We start from the raw sequence: 25,263 nt of genomic DNA, 5'->3' as shown, positions 1-25,263 counted from the left end.
TTGCCTCAGCCTCCCGAGTAGCTGGGACTACAGGCGCCCGCCACAACGCCCGGCTATTTTTTGGTTGCAGTTTGGCCGGGGCCGGGTTTGAACCTGTCACTCTCGGTATATGGGGCTGGCGCCTTACCTACTGAGCCACAGGCGCCGCCCGTTTTTTTTTTGTTTTTTTTTTTTTAAAGAATATTTCTCATTCTCTCTCTCTCTCTATTTATTTATTTATTTATTTTTTGCAGTTTTGGCCGGGGCCGGTATATGGGGTTGGCGTAACCTCTGGTATTCTTAAACCTAGTTACCACTCTGCTTGAAAGCAAGAAAAGAGACCAAGAAGTCACTAATTTTTTAACCCCTGAAGAACTCTTACATCTTTATTTGCTTTATGATCAGGGAATTTCCAGGATGTAAGCCATATAGCCAGAAGGCAGGGTGCAGAGGAGAGGAGGCAGAGACCGTGCACTCATATAAAGGTTTCTCCTGATTGGCTGCAGAATAGAAGGCAAGCTTCTCCTCCTCGAGGTCCAACCAGATGCCTACCACGCCAGGTCTGTCTGAGCCAAGGACAGTTTCCTTGACCATATGCCATGCAGAGAGTTGACCAGTCCCCTTCCACTCCACACACCAAGAGTCCATAGTCCTTCCCAGGATCTGGTCACGGCTCATCCCCCAGGAAGCCACTCCAACTGCCCAGTGGCTGCAACACCTGGTGTCCACCTCCCAGTACTGCTGCCCAGATGAGAGGGCCTGGGAACATAAGACCTGGCTGGTTGAAAATCTCTCACAGTTCCAGGGATAGGGCTGTTGGCGGTGAGACACAGTCACTGTCTGGAAATCCTTGGACACCTCCAGGCGATAGGAGATGGTCCGCAGGTCAAAGGTTGGACTGATGGCCCCTGGGAGAGGGAAAAAACCAAGAACATAGCCTATCAGCTTCTGATTGTCCATGCTAAGAGGTCCTCAAGTAGCAAAAAGCAGCTTTGTCATCTTTTAGCATGATATTGGCATTAACATCCATACACCAAACTTGAAATTTTCTATACTTTCCTCTGAGGTTGTTATATCAACAATATGCCTTTCCCAACCTTGATTTTCACCTACCGATAAGCCATCTCCTAGGAAGCCCTCTCTCAATCCCATCACGGAAACGCCATCTCTTGGTTGTCTCATTCTCCTGTGGCTTTATGTATTTTCTTGCGACATCATCTTCTCCTCTAGCAAGGTGATTTATGACCATGGCTGCTCATACCTCTCTTATCAAACTGAAGCTTCCTGATGAAGGGCCCTGTCTTTTTCATTTTGTGCATTTCATGCAGTAGATTACCGTGAGTAAATAATTGCTAACACTTACAGAGCATGACTACTCCAAGCACTTTATACATATTCACTCATTTAACTCTCATGGCAACCCCAGTAGTAGTATTATCTCCATTTTGCTGATGAGGGAACTAAAGCTCTAGGAGGTTAAATGACTTGTCCAGGATCACACAGAGCTATTGGGAGCCAGACCTAAGCAGTCTGGCTCCAGGATCCATGCTCCTAAGGACCAGCTCAGATTGGGACAGCAGCAGAACCTCAGCAGGGTAGGGGACAGGCAGTTAGCTTTCATTGGTGGCCCCAGCACAGATGCCCCAAATTTGGGCATGTGAGTGCTCATGGGTCTGGTTGAGCCTAGAAATTGGGAGTGTCAACCTGCTTTGCCTTTGTAATAAGCTCCCCCTGGGGAGGAAGGTGGTCTGGGGAACAAATCCAGGGGCTGTAAGCCAAGGAGACAAGGAGAGGTCTGAGCCACAGGAGGATGGACGAAGCATGTTCTTACAGCTCCTCTCCGTAGCAAGCCAAACACAAGTTGTAAATGGACCACATACTTACATTGAGCAAACCGAGAGGCCCTCCTAGGTGCAAGGAGGCCCCGGTCAGGTTGTGGACATGAGGAGGAAGATGGGGCTTCTGGAAGGTCCACTATGGAATCAGAGAAATTGGAAGGAGAATGTCTCATCAGAAAAAGGCAAACTCTGGCCAACAAACACATGACAAAGTGCTCATCATCCCTAATTGTCAGAGAAATGCAAATTGAAACTACCCTGAGATATCACCTAACCCCAGTGAGAATAGCCTACATCACAAAGTCCCAAAGCTGCAGATGCTGGTGTGGATGTGGAAAGAAGGGTACACTTTTGCACTGCTTGTAGGACTACAGACTAATACAGCCTCTATGGAAAGAAGTATGGAGAATCCTCATAGAACTAAAAGTAAACCTTCCATTTGATCCCACAATTCCATTACTAGATATGTACCTAAAAGAAACAAAATAATTTTACTACAAGGACATTTGCACTAGAATGTTCATTGCAGCCCAATTCACATCACCAAGACGTGTAATCAACCCAAGTGCCCATCAACTCATGAATGGATTAATCAACTGTGGTATATGTAGACCATGGAATACTATTCAGCCATAAAAAGACAAAGACTTTATATCTTTTGTATTTACCTGGATGGAGTTAAAGAACATTCTTAGTAAAGTATTACAAACATAGAATAGCAAGTATCCAATGTATACAATACTAATATGAAACCAACAGATAAACAACTACACCCCACATGAGAGAAAAGCACAATTAAAGTCAAATGGGAGGAGGGGAGGAGGGAAAAGGGAGCGGGGAAGAGGGAAGGGGGTTGGTAACCTCTTGCTTCATAGGCATGATATAAGCGTATTCACCATATCCCTTGGATGAAGGGCTCAACTATAACTTGAACTTTACCTTAGAAATGCAAACAATGTAACCTATCAATAAAACAAAAACAATGTAATATAACATTTGTATCCTCATATAAATCTGAAATTAAAATAAAAAACAACAAAAAATGCAAACTGAAAGTATCCAAATGGAAACAATCCTTCCACCTCCTTGCACAAACTCTTAGGATTACAGGCATGAGCCACCACACCCAGTCCAGAAATTACATTTTAGTAGAAGATATAAAGAACTATTTACAAAGTTGCATGCTTTTTAATAAAGACATTTGCTAGTTTAAAATGAAAACACAGCCTCCAGGAAGAGAACGCAGGTGATCTGTAAGGTTCTGGCTTTATGAGTCTTAGAAAATGAGTTTCCATCTATTAAGGGCCACACCACCATCATTTCCAAAAACGTATTCCTGCACGAAAACACCTCGGCCCACTCTGACCTGATTTACAATGCCACAGTGGTAATGCAACTAGGTTCTGGGTTGTGTCCCCCAAAGAACCAAGCCATGGAGCACTTTGCCATTTCCTGCAACTTCCATGTTTAATCCTCCCCCATTAAATACAATCAACTCACCCTGTGTTTGTTCTTCAAAAGCCTCTTTCCATGTAAGGTTTTCTCGTAATTTTTCCTGAATTTCTTCTAGATCATGAAGAGCATCTTTCATTTTTTCTTCAGATGTGTTAGAAGTCATTAGCTTTGAAGAAAGCAAGGAAAGATCTACCTCAGAAAAAAAAGTCTATTGACAAATCATAAAAAAATAAATAACTGCAAGTCCCCTATGAAACCCGTAAATATTATATTCAAGCTCTGTCATCTATCTTTAATTTTCCATTTAACTCCCAGCAAGTTTAAAAACACAATTAAGTTCTTAAAGTGTATATACCTTGGAAATAATCTGGAATAACACATAGTACAGCAAAAAATATCAGAGTGGAGGCTAGGCACGGTGGCTCATGCCTGTAATCCTAGTACTCTGGGAGGCCAAGATGGGTGGATTGCTTGAGCTCGCAAGTTCGAGACCAGCCTGAGCAAAAGTGAGACCTCCATTTCTACTAAAAATAGAAAAATGGAGGCAAGAGGATCGCTTGAGCCCAAGAGTTGGAGGTTGCTGTGAGCTATGATGCCACGCCACTCTACCCAGGGTGACAGCTTGAGACTGTATCTCAGAAAAAAGAAAAAAAAATCAGAGTGACTATTTCTAGATGGCAGGATTATGAACGACCTTAATTTGTTTTCTTTAAAATCCTATGTATTTTCTAACATTTTATACTATAAACATGGATTTATTAGGCAATACTACAAATTTATTTAATTGTAGGCCCATCTTATAGGAGCTTTACAAAATAAACAATACACATGGTCACTGAGATAAGACACACAGATGAGAATAATGTCACTTCTCAAGAGCCACCTTTCAAGTTGCCTGTATCCAGCCCTGCTTTCTGGGGACTCCACTACATGCTCTCTAGTTTTCTTTTTGTTTATTTATTTAGAGACAGAGTCTTACCTTGTTGCACTCGGGAGAGTGCCATGGTGCCACAGCTCACAGCAACCTCCAGTTCTTGGGCTTAGGCGATTCTCTTGCCTCAGCCTCCTGAGTAGCCGGGACTACAGGCACCCAACACAATATCCAGCTATTTTTTGTTGCAGTTTGGCCTAGGCCAGGTTCGAATCCGCCACCCTCCATATATGGGGCTGGCACCCTACTCACTGAACCACAGGTGCCGCCCGCTAGTTTTCTTTAACTTCAGGTCCTGGTATTCCCCAATATAGCCCTACTTTTGCTCACCAACTTCTACCCGATACTTTCCTTCCCAAGTTTACATAGTCCATTCCCCATTCTTTTCACCAATCATAATTTAATGGTGCACTTATTGAGTGCCTTCCACATGCTAGGTGGATGATACCTATGTGTAATTTGCATAGTAGCCTCACAAAGTAGGTTTAAAAACCTATTTTAAAAATCCTTATATTGGCGGCGCCTGTGGCTTAAAGGGGTAGGGCACTGGCCCCATATGCCAGAGGTGGCGGGTTCAAACCCAGCCCTGGACAAAAATAAAAAAATAAATAAAAATAAAATAAAAATCCTTACATTTTAGGCAGAGTGTGGTGGTATGCACCTATAGTCCCAGCTACTCAGGAGGCCGGGACAGGAAATCACTTGAGTCCAGGAATTTAAGGCTGCAGTGAGCTATGATGATGTCACTGCACTCTAGCCCAGGCAATACAGCAGACCCTGGCTCTACTAACAACACAAAAAATTAGCTGGGTGAGATTGTGCAGGCCTGTAGTCCCAGCTACTTGGGGGGCTGAGGCAGGAGGATCACTTGAACCCAAGGATTACTATGAGTTATGATGCCATGGCACCCTACCAAGGGCAACAAAGTGAGACTCTGTCTCAAAAAAAAAAAAAAGAAGAAGCTGATGTTCACAGAGGTTAACTAAATTGCCATCATTAATTATATCATTCCACGTTTGCACATTGCCCAAGCACTTTGTTATACACGTCCTCCTTTAATCCTCACTACCAGCCAATGAGGTGGCAATAATATAGTTATTCCTATATTACAGATAGGAACCTGAGATTCGAAAAGATGAAACAACTTGCCCAAGGTCCTAAGACTAGTGTGTGGTGAGTGACAGTGTCAGCTCCAAAAGTCAGTCTCTCGACTTTCTAGCCCAACACACTGCATCCCTGAAGACACCTTTCTTCACTCATTCAGGGACTATTTGTTCAGCAATTACTATGTGCTCTACGTTCCGCGCTAAGGCCTGGGGATGCAATAGAAAGCAAGGAAACAAAAGCTCCAAAACCCCTGTCCTCGTGAAGCTGAGTCCAGTGCAGGAGAAAGGAGGAGGGTAACCCTTGATAAAGCATGGTAGAGTTGCAAATGTGATAACTGCTGCAAATCAAAGGTACGTGGAATTATAAGAACCTCTGGGGTGGCGCCTGTGGCTCAGTGAGTAGGGCATCGGCCCCATATACCGAGGGTGGCGGGTTCAAGCCCGGCCCCCAGCCAAACTACAGCAAAAAAATAGCCGGGCGTTGTGGCGGGCGCCTGTAGTCCCAGCTGATCGGGAGGCTGAGGCAAGAGAATTGCGTAGGCCCAAGAGCTGGAGGTTGCTGTGAGCTGTGTGATGTCATGGCACTCTACCAAAATCTACCAAGGGCAGTAAAGTGAGACTCTGTCTCTACAAAAAAAAAAAAAAAAAAGAACCTCTGATAGGGGGTTTTGATTTGTTCAGGGAAATCAGCAAAGGCTTCTGAGGAAGCAATGATCTGGCTAGGATCCAAAGCAGTGATTTTCTTTTCTTTTTTTTTTTTTGTAGAGACAGAGTCTCACTGTACCGCCCTCGGGTAGAGTGCCATGGCGTCACACGGCTCACAGCAACCTCTAACTCTTGGGCTTACGCGATTCTCTTGCCTCAGCCTCCCGAGCAGCTGGGACTACAGGCGCCCGCCACAACGCCCGGCTATTTTTTGGTTGCAGTTTGGCCGGGGCTGGGTTTGAACCCGCCACGGGGCTGGCGCCCTACTCACTGAGCCACAGGCGCCGCCCCAAAGCAGTGATTTTCTTTCTTTTTTTTTTTTTTTGTAGAGACAGAGTCTCACTTTATGGCCCTCACTAGAGTGCCGTGGCCTCACACAGCTCACAGCAACCTCCAACTCCTGGGCTTAAGCGATTCTCTTGCCTCAGCCTCCCGAGTAGCTGGGACTACAGGCGCCCGCCACAACGCCCGGCTACAAAGCAGTGATTTTCAATCAGTGTGCCATGAGAGAATCTTAGGTGTGCTGCAGAAAAAAAAATTTTTTTTTTTTTTGAGACAAAGTCTCACTTTGTTGCCCTCAGTAGAGTGCAATGGTATCATAGCTCACAGAAACCTCAGACTCCTGGGCACAAGCTATCCTCTTGCCTCAGCCTGCTGGGTGCTGGGATTACAGGTACCTGCCACAAGTCCCAGATATTTATTTATTTTTTGTTGTTGTTGCAGTTTGGCCGGGGCTGGGTTTGAACCCACCATCCTCGGAAAATGGGGCCAGCGCCCTACTCACTGAGTCACAGGCACCGCCCCCAGATATTTTTTAAAGGCGAGGTCTTGCTCTGGCTCAGGCTGGTCTAGAACCTGTGAGCTCAGCAGTCCACTCACCTTGGCCTCCCAGAGTGCTAGGATTATAGGCGTGAGCTGTCACACCCTGCTGCTGCAAAAATTTTTAAAGGTCATTAGTTAAATTATTCTAAAAAGAAATTCAGAGCATGGTAAGTATACTATTTTTTTTTTTTTTACTCTTTGTGTTGATCAACATAATTTAAATGGGTAGACGCAATGGCTCACACCTGTAATCCTAGTGCTCTGGAAGGCTGAGACGGGCAGATCACCTGAGCTCAGGAGTTCAAGATCAACGTGAGCAAGAGCGAGACCCCATCTCTACTAAAACTAGAAAAACTAACTGGGCATTGTAGCGGGTGCCTGTAGTCCCAGCTACTTGGGAGGCTGAAGTAAAAGGATCACTGAACCCAGGAATTTGAAGTTGCTGTGAGCTATGACACCATGCCACTAGGGAGACAGAGTGAGACTGTCTCAAAAAAAAAAAATTAAAACAAAAATGTAATTTAAGTGTGCCACAGAAGTTTAACTATAGGTTCAAGTGCCATGAGATAAAAAAGAATGAAAAACATTGATCTAAAGGATCAGGGAGCATCCCCCAGGTGATGGGTAAAAGAAGAGCATCCATGAAGTATTAAGAAGAAGCAAGCTTGGGCAGCGCCTGTGGCTCAGTGAGTAGGGCGCCGGCCCCATATACCGAGGGTGGCGGGTTCAAACCCAGCCCCGGCCAAACTGCAACAGAAAAATAGCCGGGCGTTGTGGTGGGCGCCTGTAGTCCCAGCTGCTCGGGAGGCTGAGGCAAGAGAATCGCTTAAGCCCAGGAGTTGGAGGTTGCTGTGAGCTGTGTGAGGCCACGGCACTCTACCAAAGGCAGTAAAGTGAGACTCTGTCTCTACCAAAAAAAAAGTAAAAAAAAAAAAGAAGAACTAAGCCACACCAGAGGGGCTGATGTGGCCAGTGTGGCTGGAGCTCACAGAGCCGGCAGGAGGTGGGGTGAGATGAGATGGTAGAGGCAGAAAGGGATGGGACTCTACAGGGCCTTGTTGGTCCTGTGAGGATTTGAGTCTTAATCCTAAGCAAACTGACGTCATTGGAGTGTTTAAGCAGATGAGTTCCCAGATCAGATTTGTGTTGTAGAAGGTTACTCCGATAACCATGAAGAGAACAGACTAGAGTGGGGAGAGCATTTAGAAGGCTATTACCCAGGCAAAAAATTAACAGAGTCTTGGATTAGAGAAGTCTTAATGGAGCTCAAGAGTAGTGCTGTCCAAGACCACAAAGATGGCTAACTAGTAGAAAGGAGAGTTTTATTGGTGGTATCATTTTGCAAACCAGAAAGAGACAGTTTCTGGCCTGGCTTGAAGGTACTCTCTCTTTGAAGAGAGAAAGGGCCGGTTGGTTTGTGTGCCTCACAGATTGGTATTACACAGTAGAGTTCATTCATACTCAGCAGGTTTTGGGGAGAAACTATGCATGTTTATAACAGGAGTTCAGCACGTGCACAGTGGCTAAACACCTACGAAACAGACATCCCGTGTTCACTTTAGGACAGGGTTTCCGGATTAAAATGAGATGGAATTTGGCTCTTTTTGTCAAAAAGTAAACTATAAGACACAAAGACAGTTTGTGATTTTTTCTTTTTCTTTCAGAGACTGAGTCTCACTCTGTTGTCTGTTGCCTGTGCCTGAGGGAAGTAGCATGATCATAGCTCACAGCAACCTCAAACTCCTGGGCAAAAGCGATCCTCCTGCCTCAGCCTCTCCAATAGCTGGGACTACAGGAGCCACCCACCACGCCAGGCCTTGTGTGCAGTTTCTATAAGCTGACTGAAATGGCTTGAGGTCTGTAAGTTGCTTGTTAGGAAAGGATGTTTGTAAGGCTGGTCCTCTGTCCAGTCAGAGTTATAGTGGTCCTAATTGTCAATTTGCCTGACAGCTCCTATTGTTAGGGTGTTTAGTAAGCAAGTTTCTATGCCTGCTGAGCCACGAATTCTTGACCCATAAGTAACATTTTTTTTTTTTTGGAGAGACAGAGTTTCTCCAAACTCATCACATAGCATGAGTGGCATCACATAGGTCACAACAACCTCCAACTCCTGGGATTAGGCGATTCTCCTGCCTCAGTCTCCCGAGTAGCTGGGACGACTACAGGCGCCAGCCACAACACCGGCTATTTTTTGTTGTTTTTGTTGTTGTTGCAGTTTTGGCCGGGGCTGCGTTTGAACCCGCCACCCTCGGTATATGGGGCTGGTGCCCTGCTCACTGAGCCACAGGCGCCGCCCAGTAACTTTTATTTCCTTAACCTTAGAGTTCATTTTAGTTGATAAAGGGGCATCTATTTTGATATCTCAGATATCAAATAGTATCTGAGATATCAAATCTCAGATAGTATTTTGATATCATAATATCTCAGATATCAAAATAGTAAATAGATCTGAGAGACATTTAGGCAATTTAAGCAAGTCTTGGAACTACAATATGCTGAACATAGCGTGGGGGAGAAAGTGACATGACTCCCAGGTCTCAGGCTAATGTACTTGGAAGAATAATGGGGCTGGTATTGACAGGGAAAATCCCAGAACAGGAGCAGTTTGGGACATGGGAAGTGTAATATGCCTTCAGGACATCCAGGAGGAAAAGTTGAGAAGGAAGATACCAGCTTAGTGCTTACAGAATGTTCTAGGCTGGAGCTACAATTGTGCACAGAGGTGGTAATTAAAGCTAAAAGTGTGGGGAAGACCACTCGTAAGGGAAGTGACAGGCATCTACAACTCAGCCTTGAGGATTTCAGCACTTAACTGAAAGAGCAGAGGAGAGTGAGCCTGAAAACAGACTGAGAAGGATCAGTCAGGATAACCAGGTTTGTGTCCCAAAAGCTAAGGCAAGAGAAAGCTTCAGAAATGAAGGGTGCTCATCTGTGTCAAAGGCTGCTAAAAGGTTAAAGAAGATAAGGTCTGAAGTGTCTATAGGATTTACACAGAGGAGAGAGAGCTGGTTAGGAGGAGCAATCCCATTTCACCTGAAGCTTCCAGACCCTGTCTCACACATTCCAAACTTTATTTATTTTTAAATTTCAGACTAATATGGCTGGGTGTGGTGGCTGACACTTGTAATCCTTGCACTCTGGGAGGCCAAGGCAGGTGGACTGCTTAAGCACAGGAGTTCAAGAATAGTCTGAGGGCTCTGCGCCTGTAGCTCAGCCACTAGGGTGCCAGCCACTTGGAAGAGCTGGTGGGTTCGAATCCAGCTAGGGCCTGCTAAACAAGGACAACTACAACCAATAGTAGCGGGGCGTTGTGGCAGGTGCCTGTAGTCCCAGCTACTCGAGAGGCTGAGGCAAGGGGGTCACTAGAGCCCGAGAGACTGAGGTTGCTGCCATGCCATAGCACTCTACCCACGGTAACACAGTGAGACTCTGTCTCAAAAAAAAAAAAAAAAAAGACAAAAAAATTCCGGGCAACACCACTGGGCGCTCCTCATCCAGCCCTCTGGATTGGGGGACTCTCTGCGGAGCGTCCCCGAGGTCCTGGCCTCAGCCACCTGCTGCCCCGATGCCAAGGTGTGGATACGGTGCCCGCGCGGGCTGGACGCCAAATGCCCAGTGTCCATTGACCTCGCCCAGTAGGAGGATTATGCTGGGGAAGGAAGCCTTTGGTGGGAAGATGACACTGCTGAATGGATTCTGCTGAGGCACCCTGAAGTGTAAAGAAGAAATAAGGGGGCAGCGCCTGTGGCTCAGTCGGTAAGGCGCCGGCCCCATATACCAAGGGTGGCGGGTTCAAACCCGGCCCCGGCTGAACTGCAACAAAAAAATAGCCAGGCGTTGTGGCGGGCACCTGTAGTCCCAGCTACTCGGGAGGCTGAGGCAAGAGAATCTCCTAAGCCCAGGAGTTGGAGGTTGCTGTGAGCTGTGTGAGGCCACAGCACTCTACCGAGGGCCATAAAGTGAGACTCTGTCTCTACAAAAAAAAAAAAACAACAGAAGAAATAAGGTACCCTGACATCCAGATGCTCATTTTGATGAAGGTGTGGCGTCATGACACCCCAAAGCATCAGCTATTTAAGTCTCCAGTGACCTGTCTTCTGAGTGTGTGTTGAGATGATCGTCTCTGGCAGCTAGGAACGCATCCGAAGGCCCAAAGGGGATTTGCAGTGTAAATCCAACTTCCTTTTCTTTCCACTGTGATGTGGATTCAAGTTCACCCTACTTCTGGAAAAGGCAGACCCTGAGTTCTTTGTTGGGATGGGAATTTAGATTCTTGGAACTGGTTCTTTGTGGCTGGTACCCTCTAGTTTGGATGAATCACTTTACCCCAGAGGCCTCAGCCTCCTCACCTGCAAAACAAGGAGACTGGAATGGACTCTGAGGGCTCGTGCAGCTCTGGATTCTGTAGTTTAGTGAAGGAGACTCAGTCGGGTTGAATCAAACGTTTGTGATCACTTTTATACATACCCCAGTTTAAGAATATACCTTTTGGGCAGTGCCTGTGGCTCAGTGGGTAGGGTACCAGCCCCACATATCGAGGGTGGCTGGTTCAAACCCGACCCAGGCAAACAAAAAAACAGCCAGGCATTGTGGTGGGGGCCTGTAGTCCCAGCTACTAGGGAGGCTGAGGCAACAGAATCGCCTGAGCCCAGGAGTTGGAGGTTGCTGTGAGCTGTGTGATGCCACAGCACTCTACAAGGGGCGATAAAGTGAGGCTCTGTCTCTACAAAAATAAATACATAAATAAATAAACATATATATATATATGTATATATATATGTACCTTTTAAGAGTAGTTCTAAGATTTGGATTTACCAAACTGATTAAAGTAAGGGGTAAAAGAAAAAATTCAGATTAATATGAGGGTATAAATAATTAGGTTACATTGTATTTGTTTTGTTTTTGTTTTTGTTTTGAGACCGAGTCTCACTTCGTTGTCCTAGGTAGAGTGCTGTGGCATCATAGCTCACAGCAACCCCAAACTTTTGGGCTCAAGCGATTCTTTTGCCTTAGCCTCCCAAGTAGCTGGGACTATAGGCGCCCACCACAATACACAACTATTTTTAGAGATAGGGTCTCATTCTGGCTTAGGCTGGTTTCAAACCCATGAGCTCAGGCAATCCACTCTGGGGGCACTCAGCCTCCCAGAGTGCTAGGATTACAGTCATGAGCCACTGCGCCCAGCTGTCTCCATCTTTTTTTATGGCTGAATGATGTTCCAGGGTATACATATACCACAGTTCGTTAATCCATTCAACATATTCCAAATGTTAAATTGCCCATGTTTTGTAGTGAAGAGAATGATAAAATATTGAGACTTATTGCATCTTTCAGCTTCAAACATATTCATGCTGCTCAATTTGAAAGCAGTCCCCAACCCTAATCCCTTCCACACCCTTTCCTCCCCCTCGGCTGAGTTTACCGTGCTTGGGATGCCCAGTTCATTGTCCGGTCCAGATTCTGAGAGGGGTCTCTGATTTTGAAGACTCTTGACAATGTCTACAAGCTGTTCAACCAGCTCTGTCAGCTCTTGACCAATTTTCATGATGTTGTTCTGTACTGCCTCCTTTAAAAGAACAAACAAAGTTTTATGGAACCCAGGAACCATGACCAGAGAGAGCCATAAACACCACGGTACTGGCGTAAAGACACACATATAGAATGGAATAATAATAGGAATAGAAAAAACAAACCCTGAACATCGCAAGTGTTAGTGAGGACGTAGGAAGGCTAGAACCCTTGTACACGGTTGATGGGAATGTTATATGGTACGGCCACTGTGAAAAACAGAATAATGGTTGCTTGAAATATTGAAAATAGAATGAGCAGGCTCAGTGCCTATAGCTCAGCGGCTAGGGTGCCAGCCACGTACACCGGGGCTGGTGGGTTTGAACCCAGCCTGGGCCTGCCAAACAATGACAACTACAACAAAAAAATAGCAGGGCATTGTGGTGGGCACCCACAGTCCCAGATAATTGGGAGGCTAAAGCAAAAGAATGGCTTAAGCCCAAGTGTTTGAGGTTGCTGTGAGCTGTGATGCAACAGCACTCTACTGAGGGCAACATAGTGAAACGCTGTCTCAAAAAAAATAGAATTACTATATGACCTAGCAATTCTACTCCTAGATATATTAAAAAATACATTGAAAACAAGATCTCAAAAAGATATTTGTAAACTCGTGTTCATAGCAACATTATTTACAATAGCTAAGCCCAAGTGTCTATAAGCAAATGGACTATTATTCCCCCTTAAAAAGGAATGAATCCCAACATATGCCACAACACGTATAAACCTTGAAGACGTTACGCCAAGTGAAATAAGCCAGTAACAAAAAGACAAATACCATATAAGTCTACTTACATGAGGTATTTAGAGTAGCCAAAATCAGAGACAGAAAATAGAATAGTGGCTACCAGAGGCAGGGGATATGGAGAGAAAATGGGGAGCTATTATTTAGTTTGTATAGAATTTCAGTTTTATAAGATGAAAGGAGTTATGGAAATGGATAGTGATGATAGTTTCACATTGTGAGATCTCTAATACCATTGAACTTTATACTTAGAAATGGTTAATATTGTACATTTTGTTATATATGCTTCACAGTAAAAAATATTGGGGGAAAAGGGTAGAGATTAGCAGAATGGGTAAAAAATACAGATCTAAAATATAGATTTCCCTAATAGGCCAGTTTAAATCTTCAAATGGCATGATAATGAATCTGCCTTCAAGAGATTCACTTACTATCCAAAGACACAAATAGATTGAAAGTGTGAGGATGCTACTTGGGAGGCTGAGGCAAGAGAATCGCCTAAGCCCAGGAGTTGGAGGTTGCTGTGAGCTGTGTGAGGCCATGGCACTCTACCGAGGTCAATAAAGTGAAACTCTGTCTCTACAAAAAAAAAAAAAAAAAAAGAAAGAAAGTGTGAGGATGGAAAAGATATTCTATGCAAAGAGTAACCAAAGGAAAGCTGAGGTAGCTGTAGATTTTTGTTGTATTTTTTTTTTTTGAGACATAATCTTACTACATTGCCCTGGGTAGAGTACCATGGCATCATAGCTCACAGCAACCTCAACCTCTTGGGCTCAAGTGATCCTCTTGTCTGAGCCTCCAGAGCATCTGAGACTACAGATGCCCGCCACAACACTGGGCTATTTTTAGAGATGGAGTCTAGTTCTTGTTCAGGCTGGTCTCTAACCCATGAGATCAAGCAATCCACCCTCCTCGGCCTCCCAGAGTGCTAGGATTACAGGTGTGAGCCACTGTGCCTGGCCCTGAGGTGGCTATTCTAATACCATAGAAAATAAACTTTAAGAGACAATGAAGTACATTGTATATCAACAAAAGCATCAACTGAACGAGAAGGTAAAATTGGTAAAAACAAATGATAGGAGGTCGTTTAGATTAAATTACTGCACTAGGCTCCAATAGACCAAACTCAAAATCAAAATGGGCCAGGCATGGCGGCTCCTGCCTATAATCCCAGCACATTGGGAAGCCCAAGTGGAGGCGAGAGGATTGCTTGAGGGCAGGAATTTAAGACCTCCTTGGCAACATAGCAAGACCCATTTCTACAAAAAAAAAAAAAAAAAAATAGAAAATATCATTTAAAAAAAGCAAAATTTTAGCTTAGTCACTTAGTCACTTTTGTCACTTAAGCTAAAATGTCAAGTCATCAAACCCAAGTTGTTACCTGATCTTCCAAGAAATCAGGAGAGGAAAATAACAGGCAATTTCTCTAATAGGCCAGTTTAAATCTTTAATTGGCATGATAATAAAGTCCCCTTTGCTTTAACCCTACACAAAAAAAGTAACCAGAAGAACTCTGATGTTAACTATTCAGTTGTTTTTCTATCTCCCAGTCCCTGTCTTACAAGACACATAGCTATAAAAGGATTAATATACTCTTTGTTCTTTGCTTCTAACAATGCTTTCTTTATCCCTTTTCTGTCTATAAATCCAATACTTTTTGTTTAGCTCGTCCAAACATGTGGGGGCTAGAGTCCTCACAACCTTTGCCAGGATCTGCTCCGAGGGAGTGAGAAAAAAATTCAGACTCAGTTATCTCAGGTGAAATAACTGATAGGAGCCTGTGAGAGGTGTACACTAAAGCCAGTAGTATCTTAAATGCAGCCAGTAAATGCAGTATCTGGCCATTTTCCCATACGTCTCTTTATTCAATCAAAAATCATAAATCAAGTTGACAGTATAATGTATAAACTTAATTTGAGTTATTAAGCAAGGTGCCTCAAGTAATCGTTAACAATCAGAAGAAGAGAAACAAAGGAAGGAAAAATCATGTAGGTACACTATGTGATTACAACTTAAACTTTACAAATTGGGGGTAAACTCTCCTAACTTAATTCAATTATTTCTATCTATACCTGGGCAGGACACAGGGAAAGGTAATCTTTGGTTGCTAGACAGTCTGTTCTCAGCCACCAGGTAACAATCAGGCCATCTATGGCCCAGGAAAAAGGGGAGCATGGGATCGTGGGCTGTGGTCAATAGGACCCCCAGAATCCTAGCCGTGAGCCTTCCAGGTGCCAGATATGCTGTGTACACCACTAGGCAATTGCTAGACCTGAGGGGTTTGAGGAACTTGGACTTTGGTCAGCAAGCCCTCCAGAAATGCCTGGTCTGAACTACACTACACACCTGATTCCCACAGAAACACTTTATGGAATTAAGTGTTTCCTGATTCTACAATTGCAAAAAAGCCAAGTGAAATCTTTAAACTTAATTAATTATAATACTATCTTTTCGCATAACAATTATAAACATTTATGCACTAAACACAGCATCCCAAAATATATAAAGCCAACACTGACAGAATTAAAGGGAGAAATAAACACTTCTACAATAATAGTTGGAAACTTCAATACACTACTCTCAATAGTAAATAGAATATTTACACAGATCAGTAGGGAAATAAAGGACTTGAATGACAATATAAACCATCTAGATCTAACAGACATACATAAATACTCTACCTAACAATAGCAGAATACATATTCTTATCAACCATACATGAAAATTCTCCAGGATAGACCATCTGTTTGGCCACAAAACAGGTATCAATAAATTTACAAATCATAGAGTCACACAAAGTATCTTTTCCAATCACAATGGAATGAAGATAGAAATAAGAACAAAAAAATTGAAAATTTCAAAGATATATAGTTATTAAACAACACACTTTTTTTTAAAGAGGCAGAGTCTTTCTCTGTCACCCAGGCTGTAGTGCAATGGCATGATCATAGCTTAATACAGCCTTGAACTTCTGGCCTTAATTGATCCTCCTGCCTCAGCCTTTGGAGCATCTGGGACCATAAATGCACACACATTTTCAAATAACATATGGGTTAAGGATGAAATCATAAAAGAAGTTAGAAAATACTCAACGATAGGGCGGCGCCTGTGGCTCAGTGGGTAAGGCGCCGGCCCCATATACTGAGGGTGGCGGGTTCAAACCCGGCCCCGGCCAAACTACAACCAAAAACTAGCCGGGCATTGTGGCGGGCGCCTGTAGTCCCAGCTACTCGGGAGGCTGAGGCAAGAGAATCACTTAAGCCCAGGAGTTGGAGGTTGCTGTGAGCTGTGTGAGGCCACGGCACTCTACCGAGGGCCATAAAGTGAGACTCTGTCTCTACAAAAAAAAAAAAAAGAAAATACTCAACGATAATAGAAAATGATAATATAATATACCCAAACTTATGAGATGCAGTTCAGGCAGTACTCAAAAGGAAATTTATAACTACCAATGCCTATATTACTTACTTTGAGGAAAAAAGATCTCACATTAATGACCTAAAGTTATATCTGAGAAAGTAGAAAAAGGAGAGCCAAACTAAACCCACAGCTAGACGAAAAAAGAAAATAATGAAGATTAGAACAGAAATGAATAAAATACAGGCCGGAACAGTGGCTTATATATGTAATCTTAGCACCTTGGGAGGCTCAGGCTGGAGGATCTCTTGAGGTCAGGAGTTCAAGAACAGCCTGAACAACATAGCTAAACCCTGTCTCTACAAAATAAAAGAGAAAAATTAGGGCGGCGCCTGTGGCTCAAGGAGTAGGGCGCCAGTCCCACGTCCCGGAGGTGGTGGGTTCAAACCCAGCCCCGGCCAAAAAACCACACACACACAAAAAAAGAAAAATTAGCTGGGTGTGGTGGCATACACCCATAGTCACAGCTACACAGGAGGCAGAGGCAGAAGGATGTTTAAACTAAATTTATTGTAATATTACCTTTTGATATAACAATTATAAATATTTATGCACCAAACACAAAGTCCTAAAATATACAAAGCCTCTAAACTCTAGCCTGGGCAACAGATAAAGATTCTGTTTCAATAAAATAAAATAAGCTATGTTTCTATTTAAAAAAAAAAAAAAAAGACATCACAAGAAAACTACAGACCAATACCCCTTGTAAATATTGATGCAAAAATTCTCAAGAACATACTAGCAAATCAAATCCACCAGCATATTAGCAGAATGGCACACCATAACCAAGTGGGGTTTATCCAAGGAATGTAAAGGTGAATCAACCAAACATAGTACGTGATCATCTCGATTGAGGCAGAAAAGGCATTTAACAAAATCCAACATACTTTCAAAATTAAAAAACACTCAGAAAACTAGGAATAGAGAGGTATTTCCTCAATGTGTTAGAGGGAATTTATAAAAACCCATTCATTGTACTCGATGGTGAAAGACTGAAAGTATTCCCTGTAAGATTGAAAATAAGACAAAGATGCTTCTATTTAGCACTACTATTCAACATTGCACTAGAAATGTTTTTGTTTTTGTTTTTGTTTTTGGCCGGGGCTGGGTTTGAACCCGCCACCTCCGGCATATGGCCGGCGCCCTACCCACTTGACCACAGGCGCCGCCCTGCACTAGAAATGTTAATCACAGCAATTAGACAAGAAATAAAAGCCACCCAAATTAGAAAGGAAGAAGTAAAACTATCTCTATTTGCATGTGACAAATCCATAAGGAGAAAATCCCAAAGAATCCAACAAAAAAGCTAAGAACTAGGGCAGCGCCTGTGGATCAAGGAGTAGGGCGCCAGTCCCATATGCTGGAGGTGGCGGGTTCAAACCTAGCCCTGACCAAAAAAAAACAACAAAACAAAACCCCAAAAAACAAAAAACAAAACAAAACAAAAAAAGCTAAGAACTAATAAGTGAATTCAGCAAAGTTACAGAGCACAAGAAAAATACACAAAAGTATGGGTGGCACCTGTGACTCAAAGGAGTAGGGTGCCGGTCCCATATGCAGAGGTGGTGGGTTCAAACCCAGCCCCGGCCAAAAAAAAAAAAGAAAAATACACAGAAGTAGTTATGTTTTTATATACCTTTGATGAATAATCCAAGAAGGAAATTAAGAAAGCAATTCCATTTATATTAGTATCTAAAAGAATGAAAGATCTAGAGATAAATTTAACCAAAGAGATGAAAAACTTAACACCTTGAAAACTACATGGCTTGGCAGCTGTGGCTCAAGAGGCTAAGGCGCCAGCCACATACACCTGAGCTGGCGGGTTCGAATCCAGCCCGGGCCTGCCAAACAACAATGACGGCTGAAAACAAAAAATAGCCGAGCGTTGTGGCAGACGCCTATAGTCCCAGCTACTTGGGAGGTGGAGGTAGGAAACTCCCTTGAGCCCAGGAGTTGGAGGCAGGAAACTCGCTTGAGCCCAGGAGTTGGAGGTTGCTGTGAGCTGTGATGCCACCGCACTCTACCCAGGAGGACAGCTTGAGGCTCTGTCTCAAAAAAAAAAAAAGAAAGAAAAGAAAACTACAAAATGTTGGCTTGTCTTGGTGGCTCATGCCTGTGATCCTCGCACTCTGGGAGGCCGAGGCAGGTGGATCCCTTGAGCGCAGGAGCTTGAGAAGAGCCTGAGCAAAAGCGAGACCTCCATCTCTACTAAAAATAGAAAAATTGGCCAGGCATCGTGGCGGGCATGCTTGAGCCCAGAGTTTGAGGTTGCTGTGAGCTATGATGAACCATGGCCTGGGTCACAGAGTGACACTCTCTCTCAAACAAAGAAAAAATAAAATAAATAAATAAACAATGTTGAATAAAAAGTACCATGTATAGTTAAAAATATATAAAAATAAATAAAATAGGGCAGTGCCTGTGGCTCAGTGAGTAGGGTGTGCTGGTCCCATATACCGAGGGTGGTGGGTTTGAAACTGGCCCCGGCCAAACTGCAACAAAAAAAATTCCGGGCATTGTGGTGGGCAACTGTAGTCCCAGCTACTCGGGAGGCTGAGGCAAGAGAATCACCTAAGCCCAAGAGCTGGAGGTTGCTGTGACCTGTGACGCTATGGCACTCTACTGAGAGCGACAAAATGAGACTCTGTCTCTAAAAAAAATTAAAATAAATAAAATAAATTTAAAAAATAATAAAATAAACAAACTTTTAAAAACTACAAAATAGGCCGGGCATGGTGGCTCAAGCCTGTAATCCTAGTGCTCTGGGAGGCCAAGGCAGGTGGATTGCCCTGAGCTCAGAGGTTCGAGACCAGCCTGAGCTAGAGTAAAACCAGAGTGAGACCCCGTCTTTACCAAAAAAAGCTGGGCATTGTGATGGGTGCCTGTAGTCCCAGCTACTTGGGGGGAGACTGAGGGCAAGAGAATCACTAAAGGAAGAAAAGAAAAAAGAAAAAGAAAGAAAATTTAAAAAACTACAAAATGTCACCAAAAGAAATCAAAAAGCTGGGTGGCGCCTGTGGCTCAGTGAGTAGGGCACTGGCCCCATATGCTGAGGGTGGCGGGTTCAAACCCAGCCCCGGCCAAACTGCAACAACAAAAAAAAATAGCCGGGCGTTGTGGCGGGTGCCTGTAGTCCCAGCTGCTCGGGAGGCTGAGGCAAGAAAATCGCGTAAGCCCAAGAGTTAGAGGTTGCTGTGAGCCGTGTGATGCCACGGCACTCTACCCGAGGGCGGTACCGTGAGACTCTGTCTCTACAAAAAGAAAAACAAATCAAAAAGCCAGGGCGGCGCCTGTGGCTCAAGGAGTAGGGTGCCAGTCCCATATGCCGGAGGTGGCGGGTTCAAACCCAGCCCTGGCCAAAAAACCACAAAAAAAAAAAAAAAAAAAAGCCAAATAAATGGAAAGACATTCTGTGTTTTAGGAAAAGAAGACTTAAAATTGTCAAGACATCAGTACTATCCAAAGTGATCTACGGATTCAACACAATCCCTATCAAAATTAAAATAACCTGGGCGGCGCCTGTGGCTCAGTGAGTAGGGCGCCGGCCCCATATGCTGAGGGTGGCGGGTTCAAACCCAGCCCCGGCCAAATTGCAACAAAAAAATAGCCGGGCGTTGTGGCGGGCGCCTGTAGTCCCAGCTGCTCGGGAGGCTGAGGCAAGAGAATCGCGTAAGCCCAAGAGTTAGAGGTTGCTGTGAGCTGTGTGATGCCACGGCACTCTACCTGAGGGTGGTATGTGAGACTCTGTCTCTACAAAAAAAAAAAAAAAAAAAAATTAAAATAACCTTTCTTAAAAAATGGAAAAGTGAATCCTCAAATTCATATGCAATTGCAAGGGGCCTTGAATACCCAAAACAACTAGAAAACAACCAGGTCCCACATGTAATCCTAGTACTTTGGAAGGCCAAGGCAGGAGGATTGATTGCTTGAGCTCAGGAGTTGGAGACCAGTCTGAGTAAAAGCGAGACCTCATCTCTACTAAATTAGCCAGGTGTTAGGGCAAGTGCCTGTAGTCCCAACTATTCTGGAGCCTGAGGCAAGAGGATTGTTTCAACCCAGGAGTTTGAGGTTGCTGTGAACTAGGCTGATGCCATGGACATCAGCCTAGACTAGCCCAGACAACAGAGTGAGATGCTATATCACAAAAAAAAAAAAAAAGAAAGAAAGAAAGAAAAAAGAAAAGAACAAAATCAAAGGACTTATACGTCCCAATTTCAAAATTTACCACACAGCCATAATGATCAAAATAGTGAGGTACTGGCATAAAGACAGACATTACACCAGTGGAATAAAATTGAGAGTTCAGAAATAAACCCATACATCTATGGCCAATTGATTTTCAACAACAATGCCACATTCACCCAATGGGGAAGAACAATCTCTTCAACAAATGGTGCTGAGACAACTGGATATTTACATGCAAAAGAATATACTTGGACTCTACCTCACATCATATACAAAAATTAACTCAAAATGGACTCAGAACTGGTAGCTCAATGAAGGGCGCCAGCCACATGCATGGGGCTGGTGGGTTCAAACCCGGCCAGGACCTGCTAAACAAGAATGAAAACAATAACAAAACAATAGCTGGGCATTGTGGCAGGTACCAGTAGTCCCAGCTAGTTGGGAGGCTGAGGCAAGAGAATCACTTAAGCCCAAGAGTTTGGGGTTGCTGTGAGCTGTGACGTCATAGCACTCTACCAAGGGCGACATAGTGAGACTGTCGCAGAAAAAAAAATTAACTCAAAATGGACAAATGACCCAAATATGAACTAAAAAACATAAAACTCTTAGGAGAAAACATAAGGATAAATTTTCATGAACTGAGATTTGACAATGGATTTGTAAATATGACATCAGAAGCACATGCAACAAAAAGCACATGATAAATTGGATGTCATGAAAAATTAGATTTAAAACTTTTGTACATCAAAGGAGACTATCGAGGAAGTAACAAAGTAGGCGGGTGCAGTGGCTCCCAAGTATACTCCTAGCACTCTGGGAGGCCAAGGCAGGTGGATTGCTTGAGCTCACAAGTTAGAGACCAGCCTGGGCAAGAGTGAGACCCCATTGTCTACTAAAAATAAAAAAAATTAGGCTCAGTGCTCATAGCACAGTGGTTATAGTGTCAGCCACATACACGGAGTCTGGCGGGTTCAAACCCTGCCCAGGCCAGCAAAAACAACAATGACAACTGCAACAACAACAACAAACAGCTGGGTGTTGTGGTGGGTGCCTGTAGTCCCAGCTACTCAGGAGGCTGAGGCAAGAGAATTGCCTAAGCCCAAGAGCTGGAGGTTGCTGTGAGCTCTGACGCCACAAGGGTGACAAAGTGAGACAGAAAAAAGAAAAGAAAATACAGATTCAAATACTTGCTTAATAACATTCCCTGCAACATTTTTTAATATAACCAAAAGTTGGAAACAATCCAAATGTCCATAATAGATGGACAGATCTTTTTAATGTGGTATATCCATGTAATGGAATACCCACAAAATGGAATAAAGTTCTGATTCATGCTACAACGTGAATGAACCTTGAAACAATTCAGCTAAGTGGAAGAAGCCAGACAGGAAGGGCCAAACATTGAATGATTCCACTTACATGATGTATCTAGAATAGGCAAATTCAGATACAGAATACACATCAGATGTTACCAGGGCTTGGAGGGAGGGGCAGTGAGGAGTTATTGCTTAATGGGTACAGAAGTTCTGTTTGTGGTGAAGAAAGGGTTTTGGAAACAGTGGTGGTATTTGCACAGCATTGGAAATGTAACTAATATGTAACTGAATCGTACACTTAAAATGGTCAAAATGGCAAATTTTATGTTACATATATTTTACCACAAGGAAAAATAATTTCAAAAAGAGAGACCCCAGAAAGAGTGGGAAGCAGTGGGAAGATTTGAATTTTTTTTTTTCTCCTTCGTACTTTTCTGAACGTTTCAAAGATTCCAGAGCAGGAGTCGACTTTGGGGACTTTGAGAAAAGTAAAGCGAAAGCAGAACGGCAGGCAGGCAGCCCGCAGGAAGACGGGAGCTGCGACCCCGGCCATCCTACCTGCCGCTGCGCGGGGAGGCGCTGTGGCCCGCGGGCCGGGGCGGGGGCCGAGGCGGGGGCCGGGGCCGGGGCCGGGGCGGGGCCCGCCTCCAGCTCCCGCGCCGCGCGGCCGTACTTGTCCACCAGCTCCTGCAGCAGCGTGTTCTTCCGCAGCCGCGGCTGCTGCGCGGCGCCCTCGCGGCAGGTGGGGCAGGCGCAGGGGCCCCTCGCGCCCCACAGTGTTTTCAGGCACCTGCGGCAGAAGCTGTGGCCGCAGGGCAGCGTGGTGGGCCAGTCCAGCAGCCCTTGGCAGATGATGCAGCCCAGGTCGTCCTCGACCAGCCACACCGGGACCGCCAAGCCAGAGCCCAGACCCGCCATGGCGACTAGGCCGCGCTGCCGGGCCGCGGAAGTCGGGCCCGAGCCTGGGCCCGCCCGCGGCCTAGTCTCCTCCCTCGCTCTTCCTCTCCTCCTCCTTCTCCCGGCTGCCTTGTCCCATGGACGCTTCGGTTCACCCTTTTTTTCCTTCAGCAGTCCGGTGGAAAGCTGACTACAGTCCCTGCTGCCCAGCCCACAGCACCCTTGGGCAGAGCTGACCTTCAGTTACACGGCATCTTCCCCTGGGAAATTGGCACCTCCCAAGCCACTAGCAACCTGCGGATGTCCCAAAGATTCCCTTTAGTTTGATGTCACCCCATTAAGATGCAACCTTGACAACTCTTGGGAGAAGGAGGATTCGATTCAGGAGCTCATTTAAGAGAAGGCGCCCACTAGGTGTCATTCACTCCTCTAACGAGTAGTAAGGGATCCGAGAATGCCGGTGCACTTGAACTGCCAAGCTCTTTGCAAAGAGTTTACTGCCCTCTGCGGGTTGAAAGCGCGTTCCCCAGCAGGCACCCGGACAAAAGTACTAAGGAAGTGTTTTCCTGAGATGGCCCGCCTGCCACTTGTTGAGCTTGCTTTCTCCCACCTCGCCTCTTATTCTAGTCCTCAAATAACTATAACCGGAAAATGCTAAAGGTGGAAGAGCTCTGAGTCCTCCCCACAGAGGTAAAGAACTTCCAGGCTCGCGTCGCAATAGCAGAGAGTGGTAGAGACTGGAATTCGGCAATTCTTTCATCTGTTGAAAAGAACTACTTATGTCTTATATGCTGTGCTTTACTTTTACCCCATCTTGCCTGGGCTCAAAGTAGGTACTAGATAATACAAGTATGTGGCTATTTCCAATACTGGAAATGACATGGAGTCGTCGGCGCTGCTCATCAGAGTTCCCAGCTGTTTCTTTTCCTAGGCATTTGGTAGGATTGGCACTGCTCTGACCCACTTGAAACAACGGAGGTGATACGTGTTACTCCTATCAGCTTTTAAAAGCTAGTGAGCGGGGGTGGTGCCTACGGCTCAAAGGAATAGGGCGCCAACCCCATATGCTGGAGGTGGCGGGTTCAAACCCAGCCCCAGCCAAAAACTGCCAAAAAGAAAAAAAAAAGCTAGTGAGCGAATCATTGTATCCCATTCTGCCAGCTGCTCCAACTACGGAGCTGAAACCATCATCTGGTGGCCAGCGTCACTGAATGACCAAGATGAAATGACTCCCTGCCAATCCACCCTAGGACATGTAGGGGACAGAAGTAAACTTGGTGTAAATTTACTCAACTGTAGTGGATGCTGCTTGTGGTTGCTAGAGCATAACCTAGCCCATCTTGACAAATACACAGAGTTACCTGGATCTTGTTCCAGAGTGCTCATGTTGTAGTAAACTCACAGCTCATCTCCTCTGTGCTTTTTTTTTTCTGTAAAATAGGCAGGACATTAAACACTTAAAGTTGCTCTTCCTTTTTTGGGGGAACAGGGTTTCACTTTGTCATCTGGGCTATAGTGGAGTGTGTCATCACAGCTCACTGCAATCTCAAACTCCTGGACTCAAGGGATCCTCTTGCTTCATCCTTCTGAGCAGCTAGACATGCATCACCGCACTTGGCTAATTTTTCTACATTGTCTGGCCTTGCCTCCTAAAATGCTAGGATTACTGGCATGAGCTTCCACGCACAGCACTCAAATCTTCCATCTTAAAAAATAAAAATAAGGGCGGCGCCTGTGGCTCAAAGGGGTAGGGTGCCCGTCCCATATGCCGGAGGTGATGGGTTCAAACCCAGCCCCGGCCAAAAAATGCAAAAATAAATAAATAATAAAAATAAAGGCCAGGCGTGGTGGCTCACGCCTGTAATCCTGGCACTCTGGGAGGCTGAGGAGGTTGGATTGCTTGAGTTCATGAGTTCAAGATCAGCCTGAGCAAAAGCGAGACCCCTGTCTCTACTAAAAATAGAAAAACTGAGGCAAGAGGATTGCTTGAGGCTGAGTTGGAGGTTGCTATGAACTATGATGCCATGGCACTCTACCCAGGGCGACAGGTTGAGACTCTGTCTCCAAAAAATAAATAAAATTAAAATTAAAAAATAAAAATAAAATCACCTTTGGTCCAAATTTCCTTCCGGCCAGCTCTCCTCTTCTCCAGTTCACAGCCAAGTTTCTGGAAAGAATTGGTTAACCAGTGAACTTCAAACATTTTTTCCCTGGACACCCTCTAAAAGTTTTATGCAAAATCATGCAGAGGTTACAAGAAGGGAGGGAAGGATGGAGGTGGTACTCCTAGCAGTAAAAACAC

General features: G+C 44.6%; 1 protein-coding gene across 1 annotated transcript; it reads right to left on the bottom strand.

Moving 5' to 3' along the window:
- Positions 1-340: 340 nt before the first annotated feature.
- RNF135 (ring finger protein 135) lies at positions 341-25,263 on the bottom strand. Its single transcript, XM_053569304.1, has 5 exons — positions 22,623-25,263; positions 12,259-12,402; positions 3,318-3,438; positions 1,864-1,953; positions 341-887 (listed from the first exon to the last, which is right to left on the bottom strand). The coding sequence occupies exons 1-5, from the start codon at positions 22,980-22,982 to the stop codon at positions 358-360; spliced, it is 1,245 nt and encodes a 414-aa protein (XP_053425279.1). The 5' UTR covers positions 22,983-25,263; the 3' UTR covers positions 341-357.

This window comes from Nycticebus coucang, chromosome 18 (genome assembly GCF_027406575.1).
Source record: "Nycticebus coucang isolate mNycCou1 chromosome 18, mNycCou1.pri, whole genome shotgun sequence".
NCBI classification, from domain to species: domain Eukaryota; kingdom Metazoa; phylum Chordata; class Mammalia; order Primates; family Lorisidae; genus Nycticebus; species Nycticebus coucang.
The sequence above is the reverse complement of the archived record's forward strand: the minus strand, read 5'-3'. Positions and strand labels throughout refer to the sequence as shown.